This window comes from Rattus norvegicus, chromosome 17 (genome assembly GCF_021556685.1).
Source record: "Rattus norvegicus strain SHRSP/BbbUtx chromosome 17, alternate assembly SHRSP_T2T, whole genome shotgun sequence".
In the NCBI taxonomy this organism is placed as follows: Eukaryota; Metazoa; Chordata; class Mammalia; order Rodentia; family Muridae; genus Rattus; species Rattus norvegicus.
In genome coordinates this window covers 29,100,624-29,115,000 of record NC_141550.1, presented here as the reverse complement: position 1 = coordinate 29,115,000, position 14,377 = coordinate 29,100,624, and the positions used below count along the sequence as shown (strand labels likewise).

The 14,377-nt window shown below is 42.5% G+C and overlaps 1 protein-coding gene across 1 annotated transcript in view; it reads left to right on the top strand.

The window, feature by feature from the left end:
* The window catches only part of Cdyl (chromodomain Y-like), a 217,029-nt gene that overhangs the window by 474 nt on the left and 202,178 nt on the right, over window positions 1-14,377 (top strand). Inside the window, 1 exon segment of the mRNA NM_001014145.1 lies at window positions 10,013-10,149. Coding sequence (NP_001014167.1) covers window positions 10,147-10,149 — 3 coding nt within the window. The 5' untranslated portion in view covers window positions 10,013-10,146.

The window sequence follows — 14,377 nt, the reverse complement described above, 5'->3', positions numbered from 1 at the left end:
TTGTCCTGGGTGCTGGGGGTTACAGACAGCAGCAGGCTTTTGCATGGGTACTGGGAATATGAAGTTGGGTACTCATACTTCAACAGCAAACACTTTACCCACTGAACCATCTCACCCCAAATGAGTTATTGAAGCATGACGGTTGAATATAACTCTATGATCTAGCACTTACTTTGCATGCAGGAGACCCTGGGTTTGATATCCAGAACTGGGGTTGGGGGTGGGGAGGCACAGTGGTAAAATTGGTTGGAGACAGACCATAGAAAGCATTGAACTCTAAACCATAGATATTCATCTCAGGCCAACAGGGAGCCACCATAAGGCTTGTGGAAGGAATAGACTGGCTAAAACAATCCTTAAGAGACTAAGATTTTGATTACTGTGATCTGGATAAAGACCAGAATTAGGAGACAAAATTTTGACACCAATATCTAGGTATTTAATAAAGGTTTGAATTAGATTAAAAGGGGGGAGGTAAATTCTTGGAATGGGGAAGGGCGGTGAAGGAGGAGAGGGACTAAGAGCAAAGAATAGTGACAAAAAGGAGGAAATGCTGTAATGAAGCTATCACTTTGCATGCTGATTTAATTACAAAGCACCAGGTATGCTGGCACATGCATTTAGCTTAGTTCCTGGAACTGAGAGGAAGAGTCAGTCAGAACCCTGTGAGTTCAGTTCTAATCTGGTCTGTATAGTGAGTTTCAAACTAGCCAAGGATTCATAGCGAGATCCTGTCTCCAAGAAAAGGATGAGGTGGGGGAGGGGGGCGCTGGAGAAGTTCAGCAGTTAAGAGCATTTGTTGCTCTGCAAAGGAGTCGTTTATTTCCCAGCACTCACATGGTGGTTCGCAACCATCTGTAACTCCAGTTCCAGATATCTGACACCCTCTTCCAACCTGCATAGGTACCAGGCACACACATGGTACACATACATGCAAGCAAAACACGGATACACAGAAGATTTTTGAAAGAAAAAAAAAGATTACAAAAGAAGACAGAAAAGTTGCTTCAAGTGGGAGGGGATGAATTTAGTGGTTAATGAAGCTTAGGGTACAAACAAAGGGAAAAGTCCCAAATATGATACCCAGATTTTAGAGTGAATGACAGGCGGAATGACTGTGTCGTTAGAAAGTATGAGCCAGACTGTGTGTGGAGGAAAGATGAAACATCCCAGTTGGGGACAACGAAGCTGAAATAGCAGGACACAATAGTTGCCACATAGATGGTGTCATAAAACTACATGCACTGTCTTGATCAATCATCTGATTATTGGCAAATTTATCCAATCATCCATTTCGTATCTCCAGGAAAATGTCTCTTCAGATACCAGTTATCCAAAATTTAGCTTATCACCTTCCCTTCCAAACTGGTCCCATCATGGCTTCCCTAATGCAGTAGATGACACCCTCATTTAAGTCCCTAACAGCCAACTTGAATAATGTCCATTGAGACTGTCATTTTTTTAAAGTAACATTTTTATTGAGAATTTCAGTGTATTTTGATCACATATACCTCCTGCTACCTCATTCCTTCCCCAACTCCTCCCAAATCCACCAGCATGTCCCCCCCCTCTTTCTCTGTTTTTGTTATTATGTGTAAACATATAAATACAGCCTGCTAAGCCCACTCAATATCACTAGCATCCATGTCCTTTTAGATTAACTACTTGGTACTGGATAATCAATTAGTCAGAGAGGACTGACTCCCTCTCTCAGCAGTCATGAAAGCTGTCACCAAAAGCCTACTCTGTTTTCCAGATCTCTCTGCCTTTGCTTCATGTCCATCTTTGGTCCATCACAGTCACACTAGCATCATGTCATCTGAACTGTCCCCAGACTGTTCTGACTACTCTCAAATCTTGTTCGTACAAAGCAGCCACATGATCTTTTCACAAGGCAAAGCTTATCTACTTTCCTGTATAAAAAGCTTTAAGAAATATTATATTGATATTAAGAGGAGTAAGGAGTCACTCTGGTGACGGGGCCTTAGTCCTTTCTGTGTAGCTGACTCTACTGTTAGTCTCTGAGGTTTTCCAAACTCTGGCCTTGTTCATCTGCCAGAATAATCTCCATGCACCCGAATACCTGAAACCTCTGAGATTGGCACCTACTAAGCTTCTAGTTTCCCTCCCACTATAACATCAGTAATCCCTTCCACTCTCACTTCCTTCCCGGGCTTAAGTCTCTCCATCATGGCTGTCATTTTATACAATGTTTTATTTGATCTGTTCCATAATCCCCCCCATCACCATTAGAAAAGAGGAAATGAGACCCTGAGACTCAAATAATTTACCTAAGATAGAAGAGTAAGGAGGTGATGAAACCATTAATTTGGTGTCAAAGATTGTTAAATGTTTTATTGTATCATCAGATAACCCCCGAGCCTCCAAATCTATTACCTGGGCATTGAGGACCTTCAACAAATGAGATTCAGGCAAGCCACATGGCTCAGCAATTAAAAGTGCTCGCCACCAAGTGTGCGGACTGAAGACTGATCCTGGAACTCAGTTGGTGGAAGAGAACACACACCCATGGCAGAAATACCCATTCCCTAAATAAATGAGATTAAAATTGTCATATCAAACTTTGACTGAGGAGATGGCTCAGAGAGGAAAGGGCTTGCCACACCAGGATAAGGACCTAAGTTTGGATGCGCAGATCCCATGTAAAGCCAGGCATAATAACATCTGTTATCCCAAACTCCTATAGCCAGATGTGTGATGGGACTAAAAAAACTCCTCAAAGTTTGTGGGACACACTCAACAGCGGAAGAAGAGACTCTATGTCAGACAAGGTCCTCAGATGCAGAGGACTGACACCCAAGGTAGTCCTCTGACGTCATGGCACGCTCACTCAGTCAGGAGAACACATGCAAATGAGTGCATATACATTGTACCCCAACACACACATGTACATATATATATATATACACACATACATATGCATATGCATATATATATATGAGAGACAAATAGAGACAGAGAGGGTAAAATAAAAGACATATCACACACCCTTAATTCCAGAACTTAGGTGGCTGACACAGGTGTATCGCTATGAGTTTGAGACCAACTAGGGAAAATATATGTATATAAATATACAGCAAGTTTTAGACCAACTAGGGAAAAAATATATATAAAGGCTAAGCTGAATCTTGAATTCCAATAGAAGTGACCCTAACTAGGGAAGCTCACATTTTTAACTTTCCTTTTCGTAAAGATTATTTTTATGTGTATGACTATTCTTGCCTGCACGTACATTTGTGCAGCGTGTGCATGCAGTACCCTCAGAGGCCCGAAGAGGGTGTTAAGTGTCCTGGAACTGGAGCTACAAGTGGCTGTGTGCCAGCAAGTAGGTGCTGGGAACCTGACCTGAATCTTCTATCAGAGCAGCCAGTTCTTAACCACTGAGCCATCTCCTCGGCCCCAACTCTTAGCATGTCTTATTCATTAGTAAATTAAAGTTATTCTTTGCCTTACACAGAGTCTAATATGTAGTATTTTTAGTTCTGAGGACGCTAGAGACTGGACATTATTTAATAGTGTTCTATCCAGCTTCTAAATAGCAAGGATTTTTTAGGCATCTTTTCCAAAGTGCTAATTACACGATAACATTATAATTGAAAATCACTGTCATATGGGATTGCATCCTTGGACTTTATTGAGGTTTCCCTTATGTCCTATTGTAAATGTTGGGCAAGCATTCCATTTTACGTTTATTTCAGTTATGCATATATTTTGTTGTGTGTTCAGCTAATAATATCCATGCTATTTTTATTTCTAGAGGATCTTTAATCCTTAGAGATGCTTACTAAGCTACTTAACAGTTATAATAGTTAATTTTTATATTTTCTTATTTATTTAAAATAGTATAAGATTGTATTGTTTGGTTCATGAATAGTGATTATATTATTTAGATTTTTTACTGTTTATAACACATTTCTTGTTTAGTTTAGTTTTGTTTTGTTTTGTTTTGTTTTGTTTTGTTTTAAGACAAAGTCTGTCTATGTAGTCCTGGCTGTACTGGAACTCTCTACTCTTGAACTCCCAGAGCTCTGCCTAGCTCTGCCTGCCTCTGCCTGCCTCTGCCTGACTCTGCCTCTGCCTTCAGAGAGCTGCTGTTAAAGCATGTGCCATCGTATCAGCTGTTTTTCAAACATTTTATGAAATATATATTGTTTTTCATGCCCTCATCACACACAAATAGTTACAGGAGACAGAGGGATAAAAAGAAAGAAGAGAGAAACAGAGGGAGGAAGTAGAAAGGGATTATTGCTGCCTATTCCCAAAACCACTCCCAGGACTTACTTCCTCCAACCATACCCACCTTCTATACTTCCGCTGCCTCCTAATAGCATACTCAAGCCAGAGTCTTCGCAATCTAAGCATCTCCCGAAACACATGTGCTTTGTTAATCTCCTCAGCATCTCTGAACCAGGTCAAATTGACTTTCAAAGTTAACCATTACAGTCCATGAACAGAAACGTCCAACTGTGGCTGAGGGTGTAGCTCAGTTAGTAAAATCCTTGTCTGGAATACACAAAGCCCTCAGTTCAACCACCAGCACCATGTAGACCAGGCATGGTGGCGAGTACCTGTAATCTCAGTACTTGGATGGTAGAAGCAAGAGGATCAGAAGTTCAAAGCCAGCCTGGGCTACATAGTAATTTGAAGGCCAGCACGGAATACATTAGACTAAGCCTTAAAAATAAATAAATAAATAAATAAATAAATAAATAAATAAATAAATAAATAAATGAATAAATAAAGATTACCAGGGGTTGAGCAGTTAAAAATATTTGCTGCTCTTCCAGAGGAACTGAATTGCACACCCAGCAAACATGATAAGTTGTTCATTACCTGTAACTTTGGCTCCAAAGTATATGATGAGCTCTTCTTACCTCCTCTGGCATAGCATGGACACACACACACACACCACAGAAATAAAAATACGGTAAAAAAAAAAAAAAGCATTCTAGTTACACAATTTAAATATATGCTACAAAAGAAAATGAGGGTAAAAAATAATTGTTATAAAATGAGAAAAACAAAAAGTCATTTTCATTGACACAAGAACCCCAATGATCTTGACTAAGATCAGTCCATGGGCTTCTCTCCCCAAGATCACAGAAGCCTCAGATATTGAAGATTTTCTTCCCTTCTTCCTCTACTGGTTCCTTAGCCTCTATCTGAAGGAAGTGGGTATTAATTGAATAGATTCCTAGAAGAGGACCTTTGACCCCCACCCTGTCCTGTAGCAGATGAGGAAATGACATAAAGAGGAAGCCTGTGGCTTACTAGAGGTCACACAGTCTAGCGACTGTCAGAAGGTAGAAGATATTCAGCCTAGGACCAGCAAAAAGGTCAATGGATGAAGGTTCTCACCGCTAAGCACAATGACCTAGGTTTGGGCCCATATTGTGGAAAGAGGAAAAGCTCCCTGATTTCTCCTCAGACTCCCCTTCAAGGGAAACAAAAGATCTTGTCCTTCATATTTGTGCTCTATAAGCTATGTCCTTCCCACATGGACCACTCACCTAAAGAGTGTGGTGATTAAGTGTATAACCACGGCATGCGGGGAAACTCAGATGCAAACAATGTTTTCTGAAAATCTCTCCACAAAGATCATCCTTTGGGTGTATTTATTGGAAACATGTTTGGACTTGAAATTGAATTATATGTCTAAAACTGAGCTTGCCTATAGTTTGGATAGAAGAAAATACCAATGTTAAACTGGCCAGGGAGGCTGGTGGAGGCCCAGGAAGGCAGGAGAGTAAAAACCAAAACCAAAACCATCAGCTTAAGTAGACGGCTTAATCCCTGTTGCTATCAAATTGTGCAGAACAAACTCAAGGGTCAGCCTAAAGGCCTGGAGACACTTCTGGGGAGCTTGGTCTCTTCTTGTGGTGGATCAGTTCTGAGCAATGGCCCTGGGAATCCTGGCACAGAATGTTTGAGTAAGGATCCTAAACTCCTACAACAGTGGCGCAGGTGTCCCATTTCCTCTGGTGGCATTAGAGCATTCTCTGTATTCACATAATGTAGAGGCACAGGGCTTTCAGAGTTCCCAGACAAGGTAAGGGAAGTGAGAAGACAGAAAGATGAGTCACACAGGTGACTGCTCTCCTTGCTGAGGCATGTGGTAGCCCAGGGCAGCCATATGCAGCAGATCCAGTCTTCTCTCCAGGCATAGCTGGAGGACACCTCTGACGAAGACAGTCGAGGACTGCAGATTTTCATGCCCTCTGTCCTGATACACTGGGACCCTCCTCATTTACACATCCTGTCACCTGGAACCACTTACTCTTAGTGTCCCCAAAAGAACAAGCATTAGAGTTACAGCCAAAGAATTTGAGTTAAAAAATGGTTTACATTTCATAGGAAATGAGAAAAGAGTTTTTTTTTTTTAAATCATTGCAGCTCCTTGACTACAGCAAGCCAAGCCATGAGAACTGGGTGGTGAGGGCATGCCTAGTTCTGTCGTGAGTGTGTGACCCAGGGCTTGGTGGCTGCGATTCATTCCATAGCCATCAAGTAAGGTCAGGGGTGGTCCAAGCAGATGGCCCCTTGAACATGACTAGTTTCATTTATACTCAGGAAGTAAGAATAAGGTCACTGAGCCTGCAGGGAGAAGAAGACTGGAAACTCCCTCCAGAAATCTGATGTTTCTCTCTGCAAACACCGAAGTCCATACACTCATGACTCCCAGCCATGCTTTTTCAAGGAGAACCCAGAAGCAGGTTCTTAACCCAGAAGACCTAAGACCTAAGGCCAGAGGAAAGATTGAAATCCCAAGAGGAAGTGTTGCGTTGATAATTTCCAAGGGACCATCTCTCTGTCCCTCCATTAGCCTTACCCAGCATCTGACAATGAGTTAACATCTACCGTGGAGACATTAAAAGACGCCTGGCTTTTAATGTGTCCTTTGAACTTCAAGTAATTGAATAGGTAGCCCACTATTACTTAATTAAAAATTAAGTGGGAACAAAATTGAGTGTAGATGGTGTTTGGTTTTGCTTAAATTATGCTTGGCAAAACACAAATATCCCACCAGTGAAATGCTCGTGTAACTCTAACTAATAATGGTGTCTTACATTTGCTAGTTGTAAATGTGTCATCGTGTGTCGGGGTCTGCGTCCTTTCCTGCATACTTATGACGTGTGGGTCTGTGACTAGCACATTGCAGATGCAGACACTGATGCTAGATCAAACTGTTGATGAGGGCTGGCTACCATTCATGTGGAGTTCACTATAAGCTGATGGACAAACAGGGGTGGTGTTGTATCTTCAAGGTCATGCCCACACTCCACCAGCAAATCTCAGGCAAGGCCTGTAAGAAACTTACACATCACCAGATTTAGAAAGTCCTCAGTTTCCCCAGTTGCTTGTGTTGACAAAAGCAATCTTGTTGGACCATCTCAGGTTGGACAGTGAGGTCAGTTATCTGAGTACAGAGGGATATATGAAGCCAGGACTCAGACCATGTTGGAATAACTTTAGAGTTCACATCCTTGACACCCCGGACGTGCATCAGTGCATTTCTAACGCCATGTCTCGAATCAGTTTTTAACAGGGTACAGAGACTAACAATAGCAGAGAACCTGGGGTCAAGTTCTAGCTCTACCACTACTGCATAGGAAAGGATAACCTCTGTGAACTACATGCCTCATCTATAAAGTAAGAAGCATTAAAGAATACTGTTCACAAGGTTGTTGTGAACATTCGAGAATCCATATTCAGGGCTCAGTGCACTGCCTGTCAAAAACTACACTCTCATAGATCTAAGATATTAAAATTGTGGTTCAGGGTTAGCATGATGGCTTAGTGGGTTAGCCAAACAACCTGGGTTTGATCCTGGCAGTACTAATTATAGAAGCAGAAGATCAAATCCTGGAGGACTGACGTATGCTAATTCCCATCCACTGCAGCAAAATTTTTCTGTCAGATTATCAGTGAAGGTAGTGGGCAAAGAATAGAGACCCCAGAAGGACATTATAGCATCTGGACAGAGCACAGCCCGAACTGGGGGCGGGAGGGGAATATGGTCTAGAAATAATGAGTATTTCCAGGGAATCAGGAACAAGCAGGAGCTGTGTGCAGAGCAGTGGGCGGTTTGGCAAAAGAGATGGCGTTGCAGTCTATGTCTTTTGAGATTTATTTTGGAAAAATAAAACTGAGGCCACTTCCCTTGCTTTATAAGACGTGAAGGTGAAAAAGTCTCTTATTTCTGAAGTGGTTTTGACTGGTGTCATACACGGTGAGGCAGAGTCTCAGCTGAGCCGGGAGATCAAGATGGCTGTTGTCAACACAGGAACTAGGGAAACTGGGGTCTCTCTAAATTAGTCAGTGAGTGGGTTTCTCTTGTGGGCCTCCCCTGAGGTTTTCTGGAGAAGGGCTCTGTGACTCTGAAGACATGGCATCATCCAGTGTTTGTCCATGACCTCAAAAGTTACCCCTGGAGAGAACTGACTCCAATCGTGCCTACGCACTCACAAATACATTTAATACATAAATATATATGTGTGTGTGTATGTGTGTGTATGTGTGTATGAGTGTGTGTGTATGTGTGTGTATGTGTGTGTATGAGTGTGTGTATGTGTGTGTATGAGTGTGTGTATGTGTGTGTATGTATGTGTATATGTGTGTATGAGTGTGTGTATGTGTATCAGTGTGTGTGTGTATGAGTATGTGTATGTGTATATATGAGTGTGTGTGTATGAGTGTGTATGTATGAGTGTGTGTATGTGTGTATGAGTGTGTGTGTGCATATGAGTGTGTGTGTATAAGTGTGTATGTGTGTATGAGTGTGTGTGTATGAGTGTGTATGTATGAGTGTGTGTATGTGTGTATGAGTGTGTGTGTGCATATGAGTGTGTGTGTATAAGTGTGTATGTGTGTATGAGTGTGTGTGTATGTGTGTGTGTGTTTGTATGAGTGTGTGTGTATGAGTGTATATGTGTGTATGAGTGTGTGTGTATGAGTGTGTGTGCGTATGAGTGTGTGTATGAGTGTGTGTGCGTATGAGTGTGTGTGTGTGTGTGTGTGTGTGTGTGTGTGTGTGTGTGTGTATTTAGGATACCCAATTCCTCTGGCATCCCTAGATGGTCGGTCATCTCTCCCCAGCTGCTAGCTTCCTCCACTTTCAAGAACCCTTGAGCATTGTCTCAAATTCCAGGAAATATGTAATTGATGTTAAATCAAACTGTTAGAGACCATTCACGTGAAGCCCACTATGGGCTCACTTTTCACTTCTGTGTCTTAACAAAGCAAGGGAAATGGCCTCGGTTTCATTCTTCCAAAATAAATCCCAAAGGACATAGACTGCAACGCCATCTCCGATGTCAAACCACCCACTGCTCTGTAAATGGCCCCTGTTTGTTCATCCTGGAGCTCTAGCAATGCATCCCTGCCTGTCTATCTGACCATCTCATTCCTTTTGCACTTTCTATCCTATTGAATAAGATATTCGCTACGTGTCTGTCTCCCTGCTAGGCTAATAGACCACTTAAGGACAGGAGGATCTCCTTGTCCATCCATATCCTCCAATCTCTCTCAGAAGGTAAAGGAAGGAACAGAGTACCAAGGGTAGTTCAAATTGGAGGTGCTTTCTGGGAGAGGGCAGGAGGAGCTGGGATGATTCTTCTCGTGTGATACAAATGTCTGTGAATGATAGCCTTCTAACCTACTGTGGCTCACTCTTATGTATATTGTAAGAGATGTTGATAAACTGTAAGGAACCAAGAAATCGGCTTCTACTGTAGCGAAAAAGAGCAAGTTTGACAACTTTAACCATTGTTTTTTACACTCTCATCTTTAATGTGCAGTTGCGTTGACTTGGTGCTAAATGATATTTACTATTTCCTCAGCAAAGCACAAAATGATGGCTGGCTCTCAGTTTCAATAAGGACCTGGGAAAGTACCTAAAGGCAGTGAGCCTTGGTTCCCCATCTCCTGTAGTAAATTCCTCCTGTTCCCCATCTCCTGTAGTAAATTCCTCCTCTTACAATTGTCATTGCAGGTGGCGATCAGAGAACAGAGACCCCTAAAGAATTTTATGGCATTCAAGGCAAAGCACAGCCAGCCCGGAGGGAAAGCAAGAGTACAGCCTGGAAATACATAGCCCTGCCTGAAACGTATCTCTAAAGAAAAACAATGGTAAGACCAACCAGGAGCCGATCTGGTTCTTGCAGAGTAGGGCAGAATTATCGGTTCTCCCCATATAAAGATTGTATTGGTGCATATTCAGACTCTGTGTGATAGATCTGAGCGTGGAGGCATGCCACAGTCACACCACAACAGCATAGTCTATTTACAGAGTCGTCTCCCCTGAAAGTGCCTCTCCTTTTTCTGGTTCCTCCCACACGGCTTCCCTAAATTAATTTTCTAAGCCGGAACTTCCATGTCCACTCAGTGGTTGCTTTTGTCTCTTCTACTGCTTTCTTTAATAACTTGTGATGACCCAAGAAATACTTGGCTGGGTTCCATTTTCCACTTCCTCCAGGTGAAAGATAGCACATGCTACCCGCTATGTTTTAAGAGCCGGAAAAGGCCACACTAATTCTTTTAGTTAAGCTTCACCAAGGGAACATCTAGATTTCTACAGAGCAAGATAGAACGAGAAAAAGGGTTTTCTTCATTGCTGAGAAATATTTAACAAGTCAGGAGGGCCCAGGAGCCGGCAGCCTACAGATGCTTCTCAATTCTTTTGCATTAGTTGTATTATCAGAAACTTGGAACTGCGGGTTCAAGTGGCTAGACAATGAGGAAGTCAAAAACAGACAAAAGTCAAATGGTTTAAAGTCCAGTTACATCTTACTGCCTCTCGCAATGCCTGTGGTAACCATCACCTGCTCATTTTTAGTCATCAGGATATTTGCTTTATAGATTTTTTTAAAGTCACGATCCATTATGAAGACAAAAAAATGACTTACAGAGCCACAGAAACAATGTCACAATGAAGAAGGCAAGAGAGAACATGGGCGTGGTCTTTAAAATACTTCACATCAGACCATGGTTGCCATGAGGAGGAAGCATTGTCAGTTAAGAAAATCTGTCCCAGGGGCTGGGGATTTAGCTCAGTGGTAGAGCCCTTACCTAGGAAGCGCAAGGCCCTGGGTTCGGTCCCCAGCTCCGAAAAAAAGATCCAAAAAAAAAAAAAAAAAAAAAGAAAGAAAATCTGTCCCTCTGCACGGAAGACGCGGATTATTCATAAGTCATCCTTTATTCAAATGGCCACCAGGACTTTTATTTCCAACATCTTTTGCCACTCGTTCCAGAATAACTTTAATGCCATTAGAAAGAAACTTGCCTGCACTGCCAAAACAAGTTCACATATGGACCAAATTCTCCCCATGGTGACTGACATTCCTCTCTGTGGTCCTTCTCCACAGTTAAGGACACTGAGGATATGCCCCTGTGGTTACCTTAGTCCACTCATGTTAGCCCCCAGTGCACTGCCAGCTTCTTCATTGCCATCACGAACTAAGCTGTCACAGTACTCATGAGGGCAAGTCACAGAAGTCACAGAGCTTCCTGAGGGACCCGCCGAGTAGCATATTCCATGTTCTTGAGCCTCCGGCTGCTCTAGTTTCCTAGAGATTTGCTAGTTCCTGTGATCTTTAAAACACGACCGAAAGCCATTTAGGGGAGGAAAGACATCCTTTGGCTGACATGTCCAAGTCACAGTCAACCATGATGGAACACTGCTGGCTGCCTCCCTACAGCCTCAAACTTAGCTTTCTTACCCAGCCCAATACCATCTGCCCAGGGAATAGTGCTGCCTCCATCAGTTAGCAATCCAGATAACTTCCAGCAGGCCAGTCCGATTTGGGCAGTCCCTCGATTGAGGCTCCTGTCTCAGGTGACTCTACGCTCTGTCACGTGGACAGTGGAAGCTAACTAGGACACTGTCGAAAAACATGATGACATTCAAACTTAAAACACAGTCTCAGTTTTGGTCTCTAAGTATCTGCAAGTATATATATGATTTTTAGAGATTTATGTATTCATTTGTGTATGCGTGTATTTGAGTGTGTGTGTGTGTGTGTGTTTGCGCATGCGCGTACGCCTGAGCAATTGCAGAAGTCAGAAGATGGTGTTGAATCTGAAGCTTGTTTCTCAGGTAGAGTGGAAGCCAGTAACCTTCCTGTCTCTACCTCTTCCAGAGCCGAGGTTACAGATGTCCCCAGGACACATGACTTGTTACAGGGACAGTGGGATCAACTTCCCTCCTCATGATTGTGCAGTGAACAAGCACGTTAATCATTGAACCATCTCTCCATCTTCTCCACTTCAAACTTTAAAACATAACCAGGATCATTGCGTGCTGACTTCTTTGTGGTTCTGGAGAATGAATTTAGGCCCTTCTGCTTGTTAGGCGAGCGCCCTGTCAGTGAACTATATCCGCGGTGCCATATCACTTTTCTGTTGACACAGAGTCACACTAGGTTGCCCATGGTGGCCTTGCATTCACTGCATAATCCAGGCAGGCCTTGAAACTTCAGTTCTCTTATCTTAGCCTCATGAGGAGCATTACAGGTCTGTACCACCAGCTGGGCTTTTGAGTAATTGGTTGTTTGCGTGCTTGTTTTCTTGGTTGGTTTTTGAGACAGGGTCTTCCTATATCATATGGGCTGGTTGGGGCAGGGTGGGAGCATAGGGGTGGGATACGACTCAAGATGGGATTTCTCTGTGTAGACTCTATAAACCTGGTTGACCTTGAACTCAAAGACCTCTGCCTATCTCTGCTGGGATTAAAGGTGTGTACCACCACTGCATGTTTTAAAATGGTGCCTTGCTCTGTAGACTAAGCTGGTCTAGTATTTGACTGCATATCCCAGACTGATCTCAAATTCATAGCAATCTTTTATCTCAGTGCATGCTGTTCTTCCGCTTTTTCGAAAGTTTGATATGCAAATAAATGCCTTCTCACTGTGGATTCCGTTATCCATAGTAGACATTCAGTGGGTGCCTGTCAGGGTGAACTAAATCAGTTAGTTGGCCTTGTCCTTCACTTGTTTGCTGGTCGTAAAGATGGAGCCCAGTCTCTTAGTCTTTTCTGCTGTTGCTGCTATAAAATTCTCTGAATCAACAATTTATGGAAGAAAAGGCTTGTTTTAGCTTCCAATTCAAGGTACAGTCTGTCCCGGTGGGAAATCTAGGCAGCAGGAGCTTGACACATCGAGTTTGCAGTCAAAAGACAGCAATGAATGCAGGCTGCTACTCAATTCTCTCTCTCTCTCTCTCTCTCTCTCTCTCTCTCTCTCTCTCTCTCTCTCTCTCTCTGGATTTCAGCCACGGAATGGTGCCACTTACAGTGGGTGGGTCTTCCCATCTCAATTAATATAATCTAGATAATCTTCCACAGGCATTACCCAGAGGCTTAGCCTCCCAGATTACTCTACCCACCACACCTAGGCTGGCCTTGAATTTCGATCCTCCTGCCTCTACCTGCCAGGGTGCTAGATTACAGGCATATATCTCGTCTCAGCCTTTTGACTAAGATCAAGCGTAGATTACAGGCATAGAGCACTGCATCTCAATCACACAACCTTACAGTATTGTATAGTTGGAAAGTAATGCGAGCACTAACCAATTTTATGAATTGTATTTTATTGACTGAAGAACGGGAAGACAATGCCAAGAACTTCCCTAAAATGCTTGAGGTTATCAAATTTCAATTAAAAAAAATCCTGGTGTATGGTATATCTTCCCATTGATTTCCGGACACCTGAGGCAGAGGCAGGCAGATGGAGGGCCAGGCCAGTCAGGACTACATTGCTTTTAAGCACAGCAAGTAGGACTAATTTGTTTTTAATAATTTGTCCAAATTTTAGGAGGTTGTATGGATTTGAAGATCAGAGGTTGATCAGGAAAACTGATGTTAAATGGTAGAATAAAGGAGATATATTTTATTTATTTTTTTATAAGATTTATTTATTTATTGTATATAAGTACACTGTAGCTGTCTTCAGACACACCAGAAGAGGGCATCAGATCTCATTACAGATGGTTGTGAGCCACCATGTGGTTGCTGGGATTTGAACTCAGGACCTTAGGAAGAGCAATCAGTGCTCTTAACCGCTGAGCCATCTCTCCAGCCCCCAGGAGATATATTTTAAATCCTGTCTTCCTGGAGTATATATTCAAAAGCTCTGCTACCGGAAAACACCAGGAAAAAAAAGTCTGAATTAGAAAGCATTCAGATCATGGTGGATTTCCACCCTAATTAGGTTTCATCCTCCCAGGCACCCTGTTTACTAATGCAATATGATGAGTGCTAGCATTGTCATTTAATAAACATTTGCAATGATAAAAAATAAAATATGCTGTATTCCAACTGTTAATGCAGTGTAAATAAGGATCTCTTCTTAAAATATTAGCT